Here is a 25,366-nt window from a genome sequence, read left to right as displayed (position 1 = left end):
CCAGCACCTAAAATTATGTTTTTCTGTATGACTCCACATGAGCTGGTTGTCTTTGCTTCCATTTGCAATCAAAGGAGATTGAGACTCACAAATGTGGCTCAGCTCATCCAAAGCACAGAGCTATATGTGTCTTCATAAACTGTGCTGATTACCTTGCCTTTAATAGTAAGAGCTTAAATATAAAGAGCAGAATATAGACACCCAAATTGTAGCATTTCTAAGGCTTAATATACTCCAAATGTTTACTATAGGAGGAGATTTTGGATTTTTTCAGGAAATTTTGTGATTTTCTCAGAATTTATTAATTCTGACTGTTTTAGAATGAAAAAATATTTCTCCCTTAGCTAATTTGCATTTTACTCTTCAGTCTTTTCTAAGTGTCACTGAAATGAGAGAAGGGTATTCAGTATTAATGATCTCCTTCTAAACTGACTACCTTTAAAATAAGTATAATGAGTAACTGTAAAAAGACCTATAGTAATTAAAATTATGTAAGAAGAATGTTTTCAGGTTTTCACATCTAAGCCTTTTTCCCATGGATTTTTTTTTCTCAACTGTTTCATTTTTCACTCTGGCTAGTTACTTGAATAAAATAGGAGTTCTAGATTTAGGACATGTAAATAGAAAGACACGACATTCATTTTTATGGAGAAAAACTTTGTTGATTATGACTTTTTTCTTAGATGGAAGTCTTCTGACTACCATTGTTTGGTAATGTTTTAAGCTGTTACCATTTCTGTATTATACAGAATAGCACATAGCACTAGCTCTGAAGAAACCTCAGATTAAATTCTGTGCTAAAAGTGATTCACTTCAAAGCAGGGAGAAGAGTTAAATTCTATATTTTAAACTGTTTGAGGACTTTGAAGACCAAAACTATTCTAAGTTCCTAACGATTACTTTATTTCTCTTGTAGCGTAAGTTGTTTGGAAGCACTCAGTTTGTTAGAAAATGAAACAGTTTGAAGTCCCTTTGCAAGAAGCTCAGACAGAAAAGAACTTGGTGTAAACCTCAATAATTAGATTTACATGAGCAAAGCTTTATCTGATAAAATATCTGATAATAATCCAAAAAGAACAAAATAGTATTTCTAAGTAGATGTCTGAACATTGCAGTACCAAAGCTTTAGAAGTAATTTATAGTGGAGTATTTGCATAAACCTCCTTTTATCAATAAAGCTTTGTTTTGCCTATGTAGAGTAGATTGTATCTTGCATTACTGAGAATGTTTGGGCCAAATTTTTCTTACCTTAAACTCCTGAGTGCATTACTTCATTGAGTTAGATCTTTCCCAGTTGATAAAGTTAAATTAGGGATGAATTTCTACTGCATCAATCTTACTCATGAATCAGGAAGGCAGGATCTGGCCTCTTTTATAAACTCATTTCTGGCTTAGTCAAGTTTTGATGAGATCACATAATTCTAGTAACATCCATAAGTGATTTTTAAATGTTTTCTTTGAACAAGTGCAATCTTGATTCAAATAGTAAAATTAACTACATAATAGGCCTTTTAAAACCCTTGGCGGGTTGTTTCTGCCCAGTTGTTTTTTTGATAATTTTTCTGTTCCTCTTCACATTGCTTAATATTGTACTTTTATGTAGTATATCCAACAATCTTAGTAAATAATGGCTATTAAGATCACAAAGTAACACTATTTTATAATTTTTTTCTTAAGGCATTGCAATGTAAGAAATAAGATGTAGGATGGATTTTTTAATTCTTATTTTAGATAAAAATACCCCAAAGATTTAAAGTAATTTTGTCAACATGATGCTGCAAAAGATGAGATGTAGGTTGTGTTTTATATAAAATATAATCCTGGACTGAGAGTTAATGTAAATTGCTTAAAGGGGAAATCCCTCCCTTTTGGAATCACTAAGAATCTTTGTAAGGCTGGGGTGTCACCCCATCATCATGGGGAAGTTGTTTGGTTGTAAATCTCTGCTGTTTGGTGCTGTCCTGAGCGGGAGCATGAGCTCAGAAACTTAAATATGTGTTCTTGCAAGCACTGTATTTGCTAAGGCATCATGTGAGGATAAATAGCTGCACACTTTCTATTGAGCCTACATACAGCTAGGATCTCAAAGTAGCAAGAATTTAATCTACATAGGGAAGGATTTGAATGAATACATCTCCCATCGTATCTGCATGTGGATCATGATGGATAAAGACAGAAGTAATTGCTGAAAGGTAAGATCATTTTTCAAGATTGAGCAAGGGAAGCATGTCAGAAATGAAGAGAGAGTCTCGAAAGGGGAAGTAGAGGCTTTTTGATTGACAACTACTCCTGTGCGTTCATTATACTCGGAAACAGATTTTTATCAGCAGATTGTTGATTAAAAACTTCCAAAATTTCTGTTAATTTACTGTGTTTCAAAGAACTCTAGGACTTTTTATCTTGATGATGACAAATATGTGTAATACAGAGACATTAACAATTTGAAATTATATTCTCAATTTGTTCTTGATTTACTCTGGATTACGGGATTTTTTTTCTAGGTGCAGATTACAGTCCATGCCTGTAAGCAGTACTTTTGTGGTCTCTGAAGTTTAGCCTCACAAAAAAAGCATGTGCTAGCTTTTCTAGCACGTTTAGCTTTGCCTCATAGTTACAGTAGGTGCTAACTTAGCGATGAATCTTGCAACCAAGGTGAAACAGAGAACAGTAAGAGAAGTGACAGCAGTGATAGATCAGTTTGTAAATGATCTTCAAACAAAAGAAAAGATCATAGCAAGAGGAGAGAGTATTTTGTGAAAATCTTCCAGAAAATAGGTAGAAAGTCCTGTTTTTGTTGCTTTGGGCCAATTGCTTCATATTATTATTTCTATTTCAAAGCTGTGGCATATAGAACAATGTAAGAATATCATTGTGTAATATGTATATGTAAGATACTCAAACATACTGATATTAAAAATCGTGTCTTTACATTTGTGTATTTATATTTAAAAATATAGCTTAAGGCCACTTAACTCAGGAAAATTATTTCAGAAAAGATGGTAGGTTTGAGACCTGTTCAACTTGATGTTGCCATTTTCAGTTTAAACAAGGTTCCTATTTCTCCTAATTCATTGTACTGTAAAAACAAGTGAATAACTTCAAGCGGAGGAAAATGTTATATACACATTCATACAAGCTGAACTGTGGTCAGGGCATGCACTTTTTGTATTTGCATTATCAAACTGCTGCTCCCAGATGTGTAAAACTTTCCTTTCTCCCATAGAACAATGCTGTGCACTGCACTGTGTGCTCTCTCTGCCTGTGATGTTTCTCACATCCCTTAAAAAGCAGTGAAACTCTTCTGCAACAACAGATGTAGACCAGTTCATGGAACTGATGTACCTTCTTTAACAGTTTTTCAGTGCAGGTGCCCTCTTCACTCTCAATAAGAAAAACTTGAATTCAATATATAAAGGTGTAATTTTAGTAAAGTGATTTTTTTTTTTGGTTAAAGTCTAAACTAATCTGAATCTTGATCAGTAAAGAAATAATTTTCCATTCTCAATTATAAGGCTGGTCTTAAAAAAAAAAAAAGGCTTAAAAATTAGTGTGATAAAGTGAATGAAATAGAAATATCCCAGTAAAGACAGCCTAACGTATGATTTTTTTTGTGTTTCCAGTCATCATCTTTTCTAACAAGCACTAATACAATGTGTTAAAAATAATGATTATTCTAGTAACATCCATATTGATCCCCACTCCTCCTTTCCCTTACATATAAGAGCCCAAGATGTAAATTTTCAAGTACTGTGAGTAGCCAGTTACCACAGATTTCCTCTTTTCAATACACTCAGGTGGCAGTCTCTCTATTTTCTAACTGTTGTAGATATGGACCATGAAGAAACTGTGCATTTCCATACCTTTTCTCTTCCTTCTCTCTTCTTTCCTTTTATCTTTGGATGCCTTTTATTTTTTTTCCATTCATTTGATTAGGTTCTCATTTAAAGTGCAACAGAAAGAAATAATAATCTGGAAACTACCAGTTTTTCATACTTGTGCTATTTGTCTACAAACCTTACTATGGCAGTCTAACAGTAAATTCACAGAGAAAAGTTGTAGGGGTTTGGGTTTTTTGTTTGTTTGTTTGTTTTGTTGTTATTTGGGGTTGTTTCTTTTATTTTGGGGCTTGTTCTTATATTTATGGTTTTTTGTTTGTTTTGTTTTGTTGGTGGGTGTTTGTTTTCCTTTGTGTATGTGTTTGTGTGTGTGTGTTTTGTGTTTTGTTATTTTTAAATTTTTCCCACATAATCAGATAAATAGGCATTTTAGGAATGTTCCAGTCCTCTGATGTTTCCATGCTCTTTACTTGTAGTAAATCCTAATAGATTTTTTTTTTCTTATGCATATTGACTTTTTCTAAACTTTCAGTACAGCCAAAAGCTCAGTTCACAGAGGGGATTACAGGACCATTCTGATCCCTTTGCTTCACGATTTGCTTGATGCTGATATCTGTGTATGATGACTAGAGGAAAATCCAAGCATTAGGCTTAAGTTACAAAATTAGGTGGATTTCAGTGTTGTCAATGAAACACAACTAGATCTGTAAGAGCTGCATCAGATATTCCCATCCTGCTGAAATGAGAATTTCTATGGGAAGTGCCAAGTTATATCACTTTATCAAACTGATGTTAGAGTTTGTGTGATGAAACTCAGCATAAGATAGTACCAAAATTCTGAGTCTCGCCCAAGTAAAGCCCAGTGTTGAGACTCCCTGGTTGAGGATCAACTTAGTTTTAAACTCTTGCTGACAGAAACTAAAGCTCTAGGCTATCGGGAAATTGGAATTAATTGTATTTAATTTTAGGAGTAGGGTAAAGGTCATACTCAGAGGTTCCTCTGCAAAAGTATTGCACTTTTGCATATGGGCAGTATCAGCACAGGAGAAGAGGGAAGCTGTGGCAGGATTTATTAGGATCACCATCACTACATCTGAATGGTCATGAAGATAAAATACTTCTTCCAAAGATACCTTCTTCCAAAGATCTCTTAAATTTAAAACAAGCATTCAAGTTCTGGTTGAGAAAGTAAAGTTGTGTTGTTTTTGTTACTGTTTTGTACAAGTTTTCCTGTCCTAACTTGATTACGTGCAGAACATTCCTTTTCTCTGAAAATCTTAGATTTTAAGTACATTAACATTTATAAATTAATGCAGTGATAATAGTAGCTCAAGCTGTGTACAGTAGCATGCCAAGAGAGCAACGGGCATAGTGACTTTTGAGCACACTTGACAATCTTTCTAAATAATGTGGTAGTGTGAAGATACACTTTCAAACACATGGACGATTTCAAAAAGAAGAGACTTAGGTCTAAGTTAATTTTGCTGGAATTTATTTCAGTACAATAAGTGGATATGGATAGGTGAAACCCTAAATAAAATAGAAAATAGTTTGGGTTTTTTTTGGTTTTTGCTTTCTTAACAGCATGGTAGCAAATAATATAAAAAATAATAAACTTCCATCAGTTTACATCTTTCTGATAAGATTTACTTATATTTCAGCTATCTAGTGAAAAGCTTTAACTGTGAACATTTTTTTCTTGACTATCTTCATGCAATGCTACCGTGAAAGTCTGATTTACAATGAGTAGTCCTATTTTAAGGGCAAGATTTGTAGATTCTGAATGTAATGAGGCAATTCCATTTACTTAGGTTCCAGCAAGGTCTGACAGCTAAACTAAACCAGGCTAGTTATCAGGGAGGTAATGGGGGGAGATATAAAGCAGATCTATTTCTCTGAGGTTCTGGAGCAGATTTAAACTTGTTTCAGTGAGTTGAATATCTATGTAATCTGGAATATTTCCAATGTCAAAAGAATTGTCTAAATTTTATCTGTTTTCATTTGTGCTTTGCTTGTTTACTTTGCTGTTTACCATGTGTTCTTTTCCTATCTACACAGTACTTACTGATGTCTGAACTTTTAAAATTGTTACTTTTTTGAGACTGTATCACCTTTACTGCATGTAGGTCATATGCATATTCCAACAAAATGTGCTTTCACATTGTTCTCTTTAATATTTTTCTCTATCCTCTTATAGGATAGGGTTTCAGTCTCCAGTTCCCATTTATTTCAACTGATAATAGTCTTTATCCCAATGCTCTGACCTTCTTCAGTTTTCCTTTGTTTTCCTCATTCACGCAGGTTTTCTGAGCAAATAATGCTCATGAGTTTATTCAGCTTGGTTTATTCTTTATGTAAGCAGGAATTGAACCAAAAGGAATGTTTATGTTTTTGTGAGGTTTTTTTCCTTAGCCTCTTTTTCTTCCCTTATTCTTTCTTTGAAGGTCAGGCTCCATTAATCTCTTGGATCTTTGCACTTCAGAGAAGGAAGTGTGTAGAGACACCAAATGACTGATGTGTGTGATTTGTTATGCTGGATAGTAATAATCATGACTGACTCAGTTTTATTGAAAATGGACAACAGAAAATATACTATATGTTGTATTAAGATTCAGCTTCATGTTTCAAATTGATATTGATTGTCTAGAACTAATATTATCTAATTCTAATGTAGCATTTCAAAAAACGTATTTTCAGATATATCTGAGATTAAAAAGTAGAACGGAGTGTAAGTTTAGGGATTTTTTCCATTCAATATTGATTTCTAAAAAAGAATATTTGAACATATAGATTTTTTTTTCTCTGTGGTCTAATTAATCTTATTCACTTATTTATGTACTTCAGTTCTGTTCAGCTAGCTTTTAGACTTGGTCTCATATTTTAGGCTTAGATTGCCATATTTTAATGAAAACTAGATGGAACCCAAAGGAGCCTATTAGTGTACAGTAACTAAGAGTTTTTTTAGTGCCTTTTAGCAGGGGAATTATGATGACCAGACCATCATAAAGACAGTCCAGAATAAATCTTCCTACTTACGATCATCACTGTGCATGTTAATATTCAGGAAATATCTGACAATATTGTCAGTGTTGAAGTTAATACACAGTTTGTTTCTGAAAATTCACTTCCTCTCCTCTATCTCAAACCCCCTTTTTGTGAGAAATTTGTGGATAGTTTTGTCCTAAAAGATACATTACTAGGAGCTTTGCATTGCAATTACAGAATATATAAACAGGATCACATCTTAGGTTTTTGAAACAAAACTGAAATGTTATTTATCTGCTTTATTTTGCAAATTAAGTGGTTATTTTTCTATTTGCAGATACCTATATCATATATAAGGCATACCTCTATATAATTAATTTTCTTCTTGAAAGCAGAAACTTAGCTTTGGATTTTAATGATTAATTTATTTATTCCAGTTTCGACATTAGCAGCTTTTAATAGTACTGCTCTATTTGCAAAGGATACTTTAAAAAATTATACCTCCAGTGATGTTTAACAATCATTAACTTACTTGAAATTCAAGAAGAATTTTTATTTAGCAAGGTAAAGGTAGTAAAATTGCTCAGGGTCTTTGTCTGAGGTCCCAAGTGTAATTGTTATTTGTCTGGCTTTTGGAATAAATGCTGGAGAAATTCTGCTTTGTTCAAGAGTGCAAGTCTGAAACTCATATTCCTTTGGGTATTTTCTTTCATTTGATGTTAACAATCCCCTCTTCATTGTATTACTCTTCATATAAATTGATTGACTAGTGACAGAGGGTGTTCAGTCCTCCATTGGCAGATTCTGAGAGGCAAAGAAATCATTCATTTTGATTACCTCTATTTTCAACAACTTTTTTTCTCTCCATCATAACTCTGAACCTGTAAAACTATATGTAAACAAACACATAATGTTTTCTCAGGAATGAATTTTACATTTATAGTGGTGCAGTGGAGTCAAGGCACTCTTCTTTGTATTTCAGTGTTTTCCTAAATTAACTCAGATATTTGATAATATTTGGCAAGTTACATTTCCTTGGTGTCAGTTTGGAATAGCAAAAATTGCATCAGACCATATAAAAGTGCTCTGGATTTTGCATTTTTATTGCTTTAGTCAGTTTACTTTTGCATGTTTAGTTTTATTCCACAAACTTGCATTTATATCATTTGACTGGCATTGATACCATTTGATATTTATTTGATTTAGAGAGCTTTGTCTTTTTTGTCTTCTTTGGTATGATATTGAAACAGGTGCAGAAAATAGTAGAAGAACACTCTGTCTTTCATGGCTGTGGCATGGCATGAAAGATGAAGAATAGGAGGCAAGAAATAATTGAAATCTATTTAATTCAAAAGAAAGAAACAAACTTGGTGATTAAGAGCAGCGGGATCTTTAGAGTCTACTGAACACATCTTTCTTAATTTTAGCAGAAAACTATACATAAAATAAAACATTGTTTAGAATAAATTGTTTTAAATGGGGAAAGGAAGTGCAAAAATAAACATACCATGTACCAGATGATTCTCCAATTTGTTGTGAATTCTGTTGATGAGTATCATACACCTTAAGTTCCTGGGGCAAGTTCAACCTTTTGTTAGAAAAAAGAGAAATCTCCAGAGAGCTATGAAAATTATATATATTAGGGTTAAATTTGATCTTCTGTTGAAGAAATTAAGTCCTGACTGTTTAAGCAGCCCACCAGTGTTTCATGTCAGTCAGAAAATGGATGTAGCTCCAAGAGGTGAAATTGCCAAAGAAACCCTGGCTTGAAAGTAGATGTGATTACTCACATAAATGGTAGAAAAGTTAATTTGGCTTTTACTTTAAGTACAAAATATGTCTCTGCACTTTACTAGGTTGCTAATCATCTCATATGTGGAGGGAGATTCAGTGGATTCAGCTCCTGAAACCACTTAGCTATTACATTACATAAATCTAGTGTGATAACACAGTTCTGCAATTTATGCTTCAAAAGTCACTCTTAGAATCGTTTTGATACAATTACTGTAGATGAATTTCCAGTCAGGATTGGGTGTTTCAGAAATTGTTATTGACATACAGAGCCCCAGTCATTGAACTCAGCTCATCTCAGTGTTAGATCTAGTGGAGCTGATACCTCTTCACCATTGTATGAACTTGCTGCCTTCACTCAGCTCCCTGTGCTGCCATGTATTTTTCATTGCACTGGTAGCCAGCTCTCTCCAGGAAAGTCAGGCAAGGTCAACCCAAAGTGTAGCATAGTTTTCTTCCTCTACTTCTTTCATTAATCGTAACTCAAAATTACCACTACACATGAAGTTAAATCTGATTGTGTGAGATTAGTGCCATTTACAGTTTCCATTAACTGATTTCCACTGTATTTTCTGAAGTTAGTTACTGAAACTGAATTTTGTCTAAAGCCTACAAGTGACTAATTAAAATTTTCTGATTATGCTAGTTGAGTGCTAATGACCAGAGGATGTCAGGATCTTAGTTTTGTACAGCTCCTAAGAATGGCAACTCTATCAGTCTGGCTTCTGAATTTATTTTATGCAATATAATATGGGACAGAATGGTGTGTAAATTTCTTTTAATGGATCACCCATCACCCAGATGATCTTTGGAACTTTTTAATTCTGTGAATAGGTCATGTCTGTATCCATTTAGTTTATGACACATCTCTTGGAATCATGGCACAGAGTGTATATATATACATATATACATATATGTATATGTATATATATGTGTATGTATATATATGTGTATGTGTGTATGTATATATATATATATATGTATATATATGTATACATACATACATACATATATATATATATATATATATATATAAAATGCACACACATATATTAGCCTGTTGAACTGGGGAAAGCTGTATCTTTACCAGACCTGAACAACCAGAACTCTGGATCAGACAAGGAGACATGCTGGGGAGAGGTGAATAAGTCCAAAGTGTTTCAAGTTTCTGATTTTGGGTTCAATGATCTTAAAGACCTTTTCCAGCCTAATGATTCTATGATTCTCTGATCTGTGACCTGTCTGTCTTAATAAGCCCTATGTTTGTCTGATTGTAAGTTTAAACATTTCTTGAACAGAATATGGGTGAGAAAAAATATTAAAACAGATGCAGTTTGTACAACGAGAGATGCAAATCAAGAAAGCATTCTGAAATAAAAAGCTTACTACGTATTTTCTGCTGACTGAAATGATAGGAAAAGGGACTGACACAATGTAGAAATACCATTTGGCCAGGAAACTGTATTTCTAATCATTATTGTAGGGAAGTGTAATGCAGGGCTTCTGACAACTGCTGGCACCTTCTAATTTCTACTTTAACCTTTGTGGGATTTTAACCAAATCAAATAATTAAATGGATAGAAATCAACTTACCAAGCTGGCATTACAGCTTAGTATTAAACCTACACAGTAATTGCAGTATTTATTTTGATGCTGGTACACTGACACCAGTTTTGTGTTTTGTTTTCAACCAAGAAGAGGATTATGAAGACTAAGAAAAGTGCTAACTAACCACTGGTAAAAATAGGTCTGTGGCTTTTCACTGTAAATAATTAAAATAGGAATATAAGTTATTTCATAGAATTATTTTGTTTGAAAACAATCGGAGACTATTCTGTGTCATTAGAATTTTGAAGCCACTCTGATCTAGTGGGTGGCATCCCTGCCCATAGCAGGGGAGTTGAAAGTAGATGGTTTTTAAGGTCCCTGCCAGCCCAAGCCTTTCAATAATGATGACGATTCTATGTATTTTTCTATTATTATTATTGTTCGCTTTATTTTTTTATCACTTTTCTGTCTCAAATAGAGATGTGATAACACTGGCACTGCTAGAGATTGTCCTAGCATTTCTGAGTATTTCTTTGGGATTTCTTTGTATAACTCATAACTCATGTCTTTAAGTTTAGAGAAATAAGATTCACTATCACAGATGTATCTGTACTTCCTTGTTGCTGCAGTCCTTCCCCCATTTTCATCATGCTCACTGACATTCCTTTCCCAGTATATTTTCAGATCTATTATGTATATTTTCCACATTTCAGACCTAATCTCCTGTTTAAACAGGACTCCTAAATCAGGTAGCAATTAAGAGGAATTGAGCAGCATATATTAAAATACGTCCTGTGATGAACTGAACTTCAGTGAGTATGTTGTGGAATTAGGTTGGCCTCTAAGACAAAACTGGAACAAATGGGAACAGCTCAAATTCTTTGTTTATGTAGTTTATTCTGGAGAAAAATTTTTAAACATGCAATTGCAATCCTGTCCAATCTATTACCATTCCTGCTTCCCATATATCTTAGGAGGGAAACGACTAGTTTAAAGCATAATTTATTCTGTGATCATCTTTCTTCTCCGTTTATTTTCATTACCTTTTATAATTGTATTTCTTTTCATTTTTGTTAGAAAGCAATGTGTTTGAATGAAACCTAGCTTTGCAATCCCTATGTGTAAATACAGCGTGGATTTTAGCACTAAGACCCAGTAGGACGACTGTCCTATTTTGGCACACAAACAGTGAAAGTACTCTAAGTCTTCAAATGTGCTTTTGGAAGGCCAGTTTATACAGTATTTTATACAGTATAAAGTCAGTGTAAGTAACTTCCTTACATGTAGCCTTTCAATTGAGATCTCAGTGTGCAGTCTCTGAGTTTTACTTTAGGTTTGCTGAGTTTCTGTGTCCTTGGTGCCTTATGAGAGGCAAAGGAGGACACTGCAGGGGATTTAATGCCAGAAGTATTTAATTTGAGACCTTTCATCCAGCATGATTTTATTGTGAAGGCTGAAAAAATATGAGAGAAACAGGCATATACACACATCCTGTTCACATTTTGGATGGTCCTGGAATGCACTTGAGACAAAAATGGTCATGAGGCAAGAGGCAAAGCTGGTCTTGCTGAGTATAGGAGAGCAGATGGTAGTTCTCCATTACTGAGCCCTGTGTCCAGCATCACGTAGCCTGGTGGCTGTGTGAAAAGCAGAACACTCCTCTTACATTAAAGGAGTGGCAACTGTTAATTGTGGATTGTTGATTTTTAAATAGATAACATATATAAATATACACTAATTTGCTCCATTTATAGTTGCAAGGAGAATATTCTTGCTTTGTAGAAAAAAGTAAATTCCAATAAAGTTTGGTACTGCACCAAATCATATACGTGTACTGTATGATACTTTCTTAGCCCATGAAAGGTGAATTATCATTATTGATTAATTAATTAATTTTATTAATACTTCTAAAAAGAAATTTCAATCTTGAGTAAATAATATATATATATTTCCCAGTATTTCAAAAGTTGCCTAGTGTCTTGGGGGAGCCTTACCTTTTATTTTTAACCAAGTTAAAAGTGCTTTAAATGGATCTTACTGTTGAGAATTATTTGTTTAATATACACATCTGAATACACATGGTCATACCTGCATATACAGGAAGAAGAGTGCCTCTTGTAAATCAGCTCATCTGAAATTGATTTGTTCACTACAATCAGTAATATGAGATAATGCTGAAGCATATTATCAGTATTTTAACTGGATGTTGGTGAAAGTTATAAGCAGGTTTCCTAAGCACTTTTTATAGTTTAGATCAGATACTGTGGCTCTTAACACAGTAAGCTTTATTTAATGAATCAGCATTTTAAAACTAGCAAGTGCTGGTGGAGAAATGGCTTTGAGGCTTATAAACTTCATGACATCTGCCTGACAACCAATGCCAAGGTCTGAACACAGAAATACAAAATTGCTTTTAGTTGTAAGAGCAAAGTTCAAACAATATTTAAAACATTTCAGGAAGCAGATTGGACCAGTTTGTACTTGCATGCAGACTGGCTGATTTTACATCTCCAGCAATGCTTATTATTTGCTACTTTTTTCATCATCATTAATATTATGCTTCTTATTTCATGTATATTAAGCTTCAAAGTTATACTTTTAGAGTAGTAGTTCACAGATGTTGTGATTCTGTCCTGTAAAATATTTGAATCATGAGTCAGATAAAAAGTTCAAGGTATACTGTCTGTATTAATTCTTGTGTTACCATCAGACGTGTGAAAATTTCTATTTTGAGTCACTCCTATTGCAAATTCATTTTTTTCTTTAATGGAATAATTCTAAATTTGTGTTTTTATGTGATTTTAGGAACAGGATGCTTGAGTCTCTGATTTCAACCTATTCCATAAGATTAGCAATATAATTAGGAAAAAAAAATAGCTGATTGAAGCCTACCAACATTTAGCATTTTGATGCTAAAGACCAATATGTATTTCTTTGCTTTCCTCTTCAGTTTATCCACTGTCCGTAAAACTCATGTATTTCATAGTATACATAGTCTTTCTTACAGAATTATTTGAAATTTAATTTATAAAATATCAAGGCAAAACTACTTTCTGGATAACACATGAGATTTCTGTGCTAAAACCAGTTTACAAAACACATACATAACTTGGAATTTTGTTAGTTTAGAAAACTAAAAATAAAAGCTGTGTTCTGGCTGTCATCAAATCTGTCTACAGTGTTTAGTTAATTAATATTATGCTGATAACTTACCTCTTGACATTAACAAAGCTATTCAGATTTTTTAAAGTGCTGTGTTTGGTACTTTATTGCATGAGTTACAAGAAATATGTGCACTTAAATGATAAGCAGTAATTCCAGCTCATTGCTACAGGGTAACAAGGTTCAAAGGGAATAAAATTTGTTCAGATTCTAATATGTTTAAAAACTGGGGATAAAGGGAAAAAAAAGCAATAATACATGCCCTTTTTCCCTGAGAGAAAAAAGCCAGAAGCTATTCATTATCATGTTCTGGAAATGTCATTTACTTCATTGATGTCAACTGTTTTGCTTTGTCTTTATCTCATTCCTGTTTACCCATCAAACAGTGCTAAGTGCAAAGCAGCTTTTCCTCACTAAGCAGAATACATTGTCCTCCCGTATTCGCATGAGATATTTAAAGAAATAAAAAGGCTTGTTGAATTTTTTTTACTCAGTGAGTTAGTAAGTATGGTAGAGAGTAGTGGAATTTATTTTTGAAAGGTAATGGCTTTCTTTAATATACTCAATACCCTTCATCCCAGCAGTTCTGAAAGCATTTTTTAAAACATATGTAGAATTATGAAGTCATTAATTTTCAGTCAGGCCAATCAATCCTAAAATTTAATTATACCTAAATTGCATCTTGAGATTTAGTAAGTAGTCACAGGAATAACTAAACTCTTATAGAAATTTAATGTATTTTAGAGAAATACTTCACAAATATTTAATATGAGGGCAGTAAACTGACCTAGTTGTAAGAAAACTGGTTTTTAAGTGCTTATGTTTTGTCTGTAACTAACCCATATCTGAATGAACCTAAAGTAAAATTAACGGATCTGGTAATGTTGAATTTTTACTGATGACCATTGTGCTTAATCAGGACTACTACCCTGAACTGCATGGGAAAGAGGAATGGGGACTGCAAAGGAAAAAGCCATATGCCTTTCACATAATTGTGCAAGTACATGGTTCATTGGGCAGCACTAATAAGGGGAAGGAAGGGATTTAGCTTCTTAATCCATGCTTCTTAATACATTGTCACATTAAATGACACCCAGAACATGCATATCGATTGTGTTAGAGCTGGAACCTGATTATGAAATACTGCTCCATCCTCCTGTGACATTGGCTCTCTTGAGAATTTTCAAGCGACAAGCATCAACTAATGAAGATTTTGTAATAATATTCTGGTTTAGACTTTATATAATGACAAGTAGAGCTGAAAGATAAGCCTGTGTGGCTCATTGTGAAGTGTATCAGAGACTCCCCAGATGGTGTTGGGCAAAAAGTGCCATGGTTCTGTTGGGGCACGTTCCTCTAAGCTAAATAACTAAATATTGTGTTTGCTGCACTATGCCTAGGTCATACAGTTACAGTTCAGGAATGTTTGTGTATCTTTGGAATCTCCGTTGCATAGAGTAGAAATAAGTGTAAGATAATGTAATTAAGGCCTAAAAATTATGTAAGCAATGCTTGGGACAGCTGAAAGTCTAGGTCACCAGTACTACTAATTTCCTCCAGACTCATGCACCTCAGTCTGCCTTTCCTTCTTTCTCAGTGAACCAGAGCTCAACAGAGGGTCTTCACCTATAACTTCCAGTTATTGATTTTTATTTTGATAATAAGATTCAATAGAAATCAGTGGGACAATGCATGGGTTTGAAGTTAGTTACACAGAAGTGTTTTGCTGAATTGGGACAATACACAGTGGTGAAATAATTCATTATTCTACTTCACAGTACCTGTAAACCTGACAAGAAAAGAAACCAACTTCTTGTTTTCCAGTGGCATAAAATCGCTATATATGATGTCATGATGGGCATGGTCTGTGTCTGTTTTTGGAACAAGATTTTATAGCAGTTGGCACTGAGAGCACACTTGTGTATTCTTTTTAATGGCACATTTTAATTAAGGTCAAGCTGTAAGAAAAGCCTTTTCAGCATCAGAATAAAATGAATGTTTCCAGTAGGTATTCCTGAATCCATTTCATCTGACTGATGTGCTCTTCTCTGAGCTATGGGCACAATATTTCCTAGCAGTTGCCTTATGATTTATGGAGAGGCTCATGCATAGCAAGTGACAAGTCATTCTATATCCTGCTTATCATCATGATTAGAAAGAATTTGGACACCTCTGTGTGAGGGGAGATATATACAGAAAATCATATCCAGGAGGAAGAAGATGTTTTGAAAGTGCCTAGTTTCAATCATCTCTTCTAAATTTCTTTAACCAAACAGCACATAGTGCTTTTGGAGAACTATTGCATGAGAGGTTTCCATAGGCTTACAGCGTGATATAATAAAAACCAAAAAAATCCAAAACACCCCAAGCAAACAAAAAAAACCGAAACGAAAACAAACAACAGAAAAAAAAAAACCAAAACCAAAACATGGGGGTTTTGTCCTAAAAGTTGGAACAAAATTATTCTGGCTTGGATAAATGAATATTAAGCATCAGGATCTCAGTTTTAAGATTTTTCTTTTTTAATATTTTATATATTTAAAAATATTTTTAATATTTTAAATTTGTGAAAGAATATTATGACTTTTTTTTAATATGTTATTTTTGTAAAATAAGTAGGAGCTTTATAGAAAAAATCCAGATTTTCTGATTCACAACATGATCTGCAGGGGCTTGCACTGCCTAATTGAGTCCTGTATGGAGCAAAGTATTGACAGAGAGTCCTGTATTTAGTGATCAGTTTATCTTGAGTATTTATTCTTTGCTCCTTCCATGTAAATTCTTTACCAATATTTTTTACCTCCTTTTAGCAAACAAAATATACTGTATTTTGTGTTCAACTGTGCCAGAATAGGAGTTGATACTATTCTATTTCTCTCTGGATTAGTTGTAGAGGTATCCTACTAATAGCAGAGAAATTACAAGTGGGCAAGTGGATCAGCAAAAGAAAGCACACCATAGAAGTTTTAATTCTTCACAGGAGCCAGCTGACTGAGTGTTTGAAAAAAAGAACAGATTATGACATTCAGTGCTTCTCATGCTTTTTTTTTTTTTTTTTTCAGTTTTTTTCTTTTGCCAACTAAAGAAATATAAACAGAGAAAAATAATATTTTCCTTTGCTCTTGATTAAAAAAAGGCCTCTAGAGATCTGGTATACAATGGTACAAGCCTTTGTATCAAGACAGGATCTACTGTGCAAACAGAGAGGTCCTTTGAAAATCTATTGCCTCAGCAGCACAAAAGAAAGAAAAGATAACTGATTTCTGACCTAATGCCAGGGCGGTTTCATCCGAGTTCACATTCATGTTCCAAGCTCTTATCAGGACCATGATTTTATCATTCCCAGATCTTGAAACTTGTGATTTTCTACTTCAGGATGGTGTTTGGAGTAAGCAAAGTTTTTGTTGTGACTTCCAGCCCTATCTTTTTTTTCACTTCATATGTGAAAAAGCATAAGAACTAAAGTCTAAGTTAAGTAAATTTAAGTTAATTTACTGTACACCTCTACCCAGAAGCCCAGTGGAACAAAGATCTTATCCTCCCTGAGTGATTATGTGCAAGAAAGAATTCTTATTCAGCCATCCTGCTAGCCTTATTAATAAATAATTTCATGTGGAAGGTACACATCATTTACTGTCTAGATACAAAATCAAGCTAAACTGTATTTACTTAGAGATGTGGTGGTCGTAGCATGTGTCCTGACAATTATTTTGATCCAGATTTCACTGGATATTTTCACCAATTCCAAGAGTTTGGTCTGTGCCCCCAGTCTTTTTAAAAAAAAATAAAAATCCAGGTATTTTGATTATATATATATATAAAAAAATATTAAAAGATATTTTATTTGGTTTCTAGCTTATAAAAGATAATTAAAGTGTCTGGAAATTTTCTGATGATAAATTGGTCATATCATTTTTTCTTAAAATGTGAGGTTAATTTCTATAAAATTTAAGTTTTTTTAAATTTTAAAAAAGAAGGATGATTTAGAACTTGTCAAAATATTTGTTTTCAAGATCATAAGAAATTTTTCTCCTCATAAAATAATAATGAAGTGCTTTTTTAACTACTACAGTTCCTTGCTTTTCTGTGTGGTTTTGGTTGTTTAGTTTTGGTTGGGTTGTTTTTCTGAGTGTTTTTTGGTATTAAAGATATATTGTCTCTTGCTAATCTGAGCACAGATTGTTCTGAGTATAGCAATTAGAAAATGAAGATTTTTTCCTGTAACCTGAGGGTTTTTTTTACTGAAGATCTTGACTGGTTGCTGAAATCCTTATTACCACAAGAAGCATTTACTTCACTATCATCTATAATAAAGTTTCAAGACTTTTTTTTGTACTGATTTTGTACTGTTTCCTTTATGCCAAACCTGGTATAGCCTAAAAAGCTGTACAACAAAATGGAGGTGTGTCAGCACTCACGCTCCACCAGAAAAGGAGTCAAGTGGGAAGCAGCTAGATGCTAGCTTAAAAACAATCCCAACTGCCTTTTTAAATCATAGGGATTTAAAATTTTACAGTGACTTAGAACCACTTAATGATATTACCCTACTAAGAGTTCTTTTAATTATTCATGAAAAGATGTATTTACTTCAGGAAAGACCTCAGAAAGGCAATGTCCGTCTGACAAATCCACAGTTCATCTTCAATTGAAACCCAATTCTAGCAGTCCAGACAAAAGGGAATTTCTGGTGAATTGATGGCAATCCATGAATCTCTTTCAGAGAGTTTCCCTGACTGGATATCCAGATATGACTGGAACCACAGCAATGAAGTAGATATTTCTTTATCCTACAGAGCAATATGTAATATTGTGTGTGGCATAAAATGGCTGCTCTTACAGAACAGGTGAACATTTCAGATGTCAGATTCTACAAATGCAAAGTGATTAGGATGGTGTTTTGGTAATGTTTAATTTATTTTGTAAGTGAAATATCAATGTTTATTTTCAGATTTATTTTTGTTTTTTCACGGATTTTAAATAAATGTAGCAGTTCTAAGCATAAACAGAAATTACATTAATTGTTTATGTTGAATGAGGTAGATCACTGTTACTATATGCGCTTGGGTTACAGTTCAAAAGAAAATAAATTAATGTAAGTCAGGTATTATTTTGCTGAGTTTCTGTCAGCGGCAAACTGATACTCAAAAATTTTCTTTTTAGTCTTTGCTTGTCTTAGCTAGTTGTAGCTTTAGTCTCATTATTTGCTCAGTCATCTAAGCAGAGGATTAATTATTTGAGCAAAGTATTTAACTGGTAGTGTTATGTAGAAAATTTTGAAAAATGCTTGTGTCACAAAAGTTCAGTATTGTTCAGGTAAGGTAACATACATATTTCTTCTTATTATTTGAGATCTGTGTACCAAATATAAAAGTCGAATAATTGTGATGATGTGTAACCATTTTAATGAGAATGATAAGGTAAACAGGTAATTATGGAATTATATGGGTCGATAATATTTAAGAACTGAATGCCATAAAAAGTACTTTTTCATACTCTTGGTTGTACTAGTCATACCCTTACCTGAAAATATGATCTATGGTGTCATTTTAATGATAGTTCAAAAATTGTATATTATGATAAATAATAAACTAAAAAATTACCACCATTGACTTTATCTGCTAAATACTATTTTTTTTTTTCTTTTATAGACTAGAATAGATGAGATTGCTACAGTGCTGCAAATTAGAACTTTTAAGGAAAAAATCAGAAAGAAAGACTCTATAGTCAATTATATTTCTCACAAAATTTCTAGTTTCTCATGAAAAATCTAGTGTACCATTGTGCTTTACTGAAAGTGACTATACTGCAATTCAATTAGTTGATCTTCTTTAAAAAAAAGAAGTTTTGTGAATCAGTGAGTTTCTTCTTTTATGAAATAAAAATCACTAACCATATGTTTAGAACTTTTTTGTGTGCTGATAAACTGTCTGGTAAAAGTACTAGTCCAATGCCAATATCAGCATAATATTGCTGACATGATATTGCAACATTTAAACAAATAGTTACAGTCAGCAAAAAGGGATTAATTACCAGAACTGCAGAAACTCTTTGGTTTGTCTGTTCTGAGAGAGATATAAATATCACTTGTCTGGGTAGCTACCTTCAGTTAAGAGGCTCAACTTCATCCAAAATCTGAGAATCTTTTTCTAAAGCTACAGTAAATTAATTTGCCTGTGCATTTACAGAATGAATTTGCCCACACAGATATGCCAGTAAGGCAAAGTAAAACTGCGCTAAGTAAGCATGAAACTGGTGCACAGCCTGCGTGCATCACATATTATGGAACATCAGCTCTGGATTGTATAGCAGTAGTACCTCTTTTACTAAAATTATCAGCAACACTCAGGAGTCACTAGATGTGGTTTACATTTGAACACAGACTATTTGTTGGAAATTTATAGGAACATTGCACACATTCAAATAATATTTTAGGTCTTCATGGGTATAGTTCACAATAGTAAAATCAAAGTAAAAATAATAAATAAAATTGCCATGTAGACTGAAAATCTAAATTTTAAGCAGTTTAGTTCCTCTTCATCACTAGCAATGCCATTCTGCCCAGGCCACTTGAATGTCAAAAGACAAAAATACACTATAAATATGAGGAAAGATACTCATCCTAGAAAAATGTTTATATTTTATGTTAAAATTATGTATCTTCAACCAAGGAATGTTTATTATTATTAGGACTTTTGCACTGTGACACATCTCTTTCCTCTTGCCTTAATTTTGTAGAAGAGGGGATAATTTAAGATTTGTTCTGGACTCTAGTTCTTAAGCATAAATAGGTGACAGTAGTAATATTGACAGAAATGGTGTCTCAAACCCTTTTAGTCTTCAACATCATTAAGGTGGAAAGAATGAGTTGCTAGGAAACTGTTTTAAAAGAAAAATAAAAGTCTATCTAAATGTTACTAATTTTCTGAGGCAGAATGAACTTAATAAATAGGAAAATATATTTCCTTGTATGGCTAGAAAATATTATGTTACATTGTATATTTCCTACATTTTGTGAGGGTTATATGATGCCCATCAGCAGTTCCAAGTACTCCATATAATTGATCCGTCCTTAATATGAGTATACTCCGTATTATAAATGTATAACAGTCAAATGTGAAAATCTTCAAAGCAATGTTTCATATTTCATTAGCCCTTAAATAGTTTGGAAAATGAGTGGGCCTCATGAAATGTTATAAAATAATTTAATTGCTTTTAGACTGGGGAAACTAAATTGAAGTGCACCTTAGAAAATGTCCAACTACATCCCTTTCCAAGAGCACCAGCACATCTGCTGATTAAGTCTTCAGGAGGTGTATAGCTGGGAAAGTCAGATGCTCTTCCAACAGGCAAGTCCCAGCAGCTGCTGCAGTTTGTGGATGGTTTGTAGAGCCACAGGCACCTGGTTTGGCAGGTACCCAGTTTGCCCCCTGCTGAATCAGCAAGCACTGTGCTGAAGGCAAGAACTGGCACGTGTGGTTTCAGCTCTGCCCTTGCTTCTCAGGGAGTGGGGGCTCTGCACCCCTTTGCTGGGCTGCAGCTTGCTTTCAGAGGGGTTGGCAGTATTCACACAGCTTTCTGCAACAGCAGTACCCACCAGCACTTCAGCTGTGCTAAAAAAGTGCTGGTTAAATGGGGTGGCTTAAAAAGAAGTGTGGAGTGTTCTCTTCACAGAACAGGAAAGACTACTCCTGCTCAGTATAGAGAGACAAAGAGTTATTTAGGGAGACAACCATTGAGGAGGAAGGTTTTTTTGCAGAAATGGCCATATGCTTCCAACTCCTACAACATTCAACAATAGAATATTTTGACAGCAGAGTGGCTGCTGCTGTAAATCTCTGAATTATGGAGCAAAAGTGCCACCAACTTATGATGCATAACATGTTACTGGCATAAGCTCATGCAGCAGTTCAGAAGAGTGGAAAGTTTTCTGACGGATTAACCTTTACACCAGAAGGTTCTACGCCAGATTCAGTATTAAATGCATTCGAGGCTGCTTTTGAACCTACAAGCAATGTAAAAATCCCCAGAAAAAAAAAAAAAAAAGGAAAAACCCAAAAAAACATCATAAATCTGGCTATACTTTGTATCATCTGCTATAGTTGATTTGACAGCTATCTCAGTCTGACAAAATGAATGTTTTAGTAACCTTGAGGAGCCAGTGCCGAGCCCTGGCAGTGATGCTCACAGACACACGTTCTCAATGGTTTGTGAACCACCAGCTTTATCCACTGATATGAGAGGCTTGTTCATACTTGAGATGACTGCTGAGTTAGTCCTCCTGTGGGTGCAAAAGGTACTTATGCTCCTAGGCACACATTTTTAACCCCATCATTTTTCTTCTGTCCACTTGCTGGGGTAAATTATGCCATTATCACTGCAAGGGGAATCCACACTGGTAAATCTGATATGGATTCACTAAAATGCACTTTATGTTTCATTGTGGGTACTACTTAAACCTCATCTGTTAGAAAGTGCAAATACTAAATAATTCTTCCTACATGCGTTCATGTAAAAGGGCATCCTTATAAGAGCTACCACCCCTACTAGAGTGTTTCCAGACCTTCTGCAGTAATAGTTTATTTTGAAACTATATCTCCTCTATAGTGGTATGAGAACATGATTGCAAACAAGATTGTCAAAAATTAAATCAGTATTGTTTCCCATATTTAAGTGACAGATCGTGGAATGAACATCAGTAGAGGGCAGAATACTTGTGGGGAATTTTTGTTGTAATTGTGATGAAGGGTGAGGGCTGAAATGTGTGTAAATTGTCTACCTTTCTTGGTAGACAAATGATGATGTCATTTGGAAAAAGGTGTGGAGAGTTGTTTATTTAAGTGACATTTGTGAAGATTGCGGATTTTGTGATGATGTGTATTTTAATGATTATGCTCATTTGATTAAATCAAGAAAAGAAAATATCTTACATTCTCAGCATCATGTTATTAGAAGTCAGATCCTGTAAGATATTCAGACACCTCATTCTTAGTGATTTCAGCTCTATGAAGATACCTGAATACTTTTAAAAATATGGACTTACTTCAAGAGGGTCAAAATAAATGGTTGTAAATACTAGATTGCTGCACTTTTCAATAATCTATTTTGTTACAGTTTGTGATTAATCTATTTTGTGTTATTACTCTTTATGTTGATTACGTTTTCTTCTTTCCTGAGTTAGCTGCTGCACTAGTCTCTCTCTCTGACAATCTGTTATCTCTGTTAATCTCTGCTAATTGTTTTTAGGAAGGTACATAAAATTGCATTTTGCTTTGCAGTGTGCAAGGCAGTACACATTAAGGGCTGTACACTTATTACTCCATGTACTTCGTTACTGCTTCATTTTGAGAGATGTTGAGTACACCCATCACCCATTCAGCTGCTGGGGGAAGGAATGATCATTGTGGTAGTTAAGGGCTGATCTATTCCCTTGTCAGCAAGAAGGGAATTTAGAGCAGTCATAGCTATCAGAAGTTTTCCTCAAATCTGCCTTCTGAAAGGGAATCTCTGGTAGTGCAAGAGTGGCAAAACTGGTAATGGTATAAACCCAGTTTGAAATTTCAGCTGCCATGTAGGACTAAAGTTGGGGCTGGGGGGAGTCTTAAGCAAAAGTTTAAGAAAGAAATACAGAATGTTCTGTCACTGGTAATGCTCCCTCCAAACGCTGAGAAAAATCTGCAGTAAACCTCTGGTTAGAAATGTAAAGCTGAACTTTAACTTCAAAAGCTTGATCATGCACCAGCCTTGTAAATACCAGATATTCTGTTTTTCCTCTGTGCAGGTATCTAAGCCAGACTGTATCAGAAGAGACGATGTTAGCATCCAACCCTCAAAACAGGGAGAAATTAACCATTCTAAAACAAGCTCTAGGTGCTCTGGGATTCAACAGCCTGGTAAGTTACATGAGCTTATGTTATTTGTGGCTAAGTAATCATATTAGCTGAAAGCAGGCCGTAAGTAACTCTCACAGATAACCTTTTGTGAGTAAGAGAAGCACCTTTCTGTCTTTTTTTTTTTTTTTTTTCCCATGTTAGTTAAGACATTGAAACAAATACAGCACTAGCTCACTCCAGGGAAATTACTGTAATCACTTTTAATTAGACACAGAACCAACAATGTAAATCTTTCTCACTCCTAAAGATTCACAAAACAGCTTCAAGGTATAATACTCTGAACAATTAAATTACATAGATAAAAAGAAGCAATCAAATCCCATATGACACCTCATAAAAGTCACGGAAATTTTTTCCTCTTCCTGATTATCTCCCCATCCTTTTTAATTTTATGAAACACACATATGCTAACAGCACCTGAAAATAAGTAAATACCTATTTAGGAAAGAAAATTAGAGCCAGGTAACTTGAAAGAGCTGACTTAATTCCCCAAAAGCAACAAGAAGATAGACTTGCTGTTTGTCTTTAATTCTATGAAACTATGAAGAAGATAATTTGGAAAATTAATCAAAAAGAGGTTCTAGGGGACAGAGGTGTGACAGAAATAAGAAGAAATAGAAGGATAAATATAAGAATTCATGTAAACTGTGCATCCCTTCAGGATACTACAGTGCTTAACAAACTCCCCATATTTCTTAAATATGTGTATGCTACCTAGCACTCTGTAGCTGGAACACTTCTGCAAGAGAAATACATAAGCAACAGTAGTTTTAGGAGGTAAGAACTTACTCCTGTACAATATAATTAGAAAGAAGGAGACAAAAGGTTAATGTAAATATAAGTTAAAACATCATCAAAAATGACAGATGGGCAGCAGTTGTAATAAAAAAGGGATCAAGGGCTATCAGCAAAACTTTGTTAATCTGCTGAAGCTGTAATTCAAGTGGGAGATAGACTCCTGTGGTGGTAGTGGTACATCATGTAGCTGTTTGGCATGTTAAAGCAGTAAAAATTGTCACCTTTCAATGTAATGAAGAGTAGGGGAGTAGGGTTTATTTTAATTAAGGTTCACGAGGCCATATACAAAATTGAACACACATTACTATACTTGACTATTATTCCTCACTCTTAGTGGCTCAAGCTCTGTACTAGGAGATTTCAATAACAAAATCCAGACACTTCTGGATTAAACCCAGTGTTCACAGTTTCGTGGATCTCTCTTGCTCTTTCATTAATGTTTCTGTTCTATTGAGGAAGGGGTTCAGCCCATAAGTAAATAATTGAATGCTAAATAGATCATGATTTATAAGCTTGCAGTAACTGTCTGAGAATATACAGTATTCTTTTGAGTCCAGTACTTCATACAGAATTCTTGAAAATAAATTACCTCTCAGAAAAGTGTCAACATCTTGAAAGCTGCTCTGTAGTCAGGCAGCATTAGAATAATATTTAGGGGACAAGAAAGCTGTGAAACTCTCAAGTACTGCAGGCTGATCTCCTGTGTTGTATGTTAGATGGCAATATGGAGATAAAACACATTCCTAAAATTTCTACCCATTATTTCTGAGGTGCAGGGAGAGGTCTGTATGTATCATTCTTTGACTACCTAGCCACTTAATGATAGAATAGATAATCCTTTTGAAGAACTACATAAAAATTCCTTAGCAGTCATTACTGCTATCTTCCAAAGAATGTTAGTGTTTATTAAAACCAACTACTGTTTAAAGGTGGGGAAACATGCATATTACACAGTGATAAAGTGTTTGAGAATCTGGAATGTGAAATATACCCGAGACTTTACCAAAATCACCAGAATCAAAAGCTATCCCAGTCCACTGTCGTTCAGTGCTGCACAGTAATCCCCAAACCAGTTCTGAAAGAGTTAACCTACAAGCAAGGAGTGCCCTGCCCCTGTGCCATTTCACCTTGCCTGAGATACCATCCCAAGAAGCAGAGAATAGCAGTGAATGTCAGTTTGAATGCTATATTAGCATAACTTCTATTTTAAGTGTTATCTTGCTCAGACTTTCTCTGTATATATTGGATTTTTTGAATTTTCAGCTTTGGTACCATGTGATACTAAAATACACTGTTGCCCTATTGACACCTCTCTCATACAGTAAGAGATTGACATTCTTGTCTTAAAGTGTAGTT

The 25,366-nt window shown here is 34.2% G+C and overlaps 1 protein-coding gene across 8 annotated transcripts in view; it reads left to right on the top strand.

Moving 5' to 3' along the window:
• The window catches only part of MYO16 (myosin XVI), a 356,263-nt gene that overhangs the window by 205,433 nt on the left and 125,464 nt on the right, over nt 1–25,366 (top strand). For all 8 annotated transcript variants that reach the window (XM_030280385.4, XM_072933685.1, XM_030280401.4 and 5 more), the window contains exon 17: nt 23,101–23,212. In XM_030280385.4, the coding sequence (XP_030136245.2) occupies nt 23,101–23,212 (112 nt within the window). The remainder of the gene's footprint in view (nt 1–23,100; nt 23,213–25,366) is intronic.

The sequence above is a fragment of the Taeniopygia guttata genome, chromosome 1, assembly GCF_048771995.1.
Source record: "Taeniopygia guttata chromosome 1, bTaeGut7.mat, whole genome shotgun sequence".
Classification (NCBI taxonomy): Eukaryota; Metazoa; Chordata; class Aves; order Passeriformes; family Estrildidae; genus Taeniopygia; species Taeniopygia guttata.
Note: the sequence above shows the minus strand (reverse complement) of the source record. Positions and strands in the feature narration are given on the sequence as shown.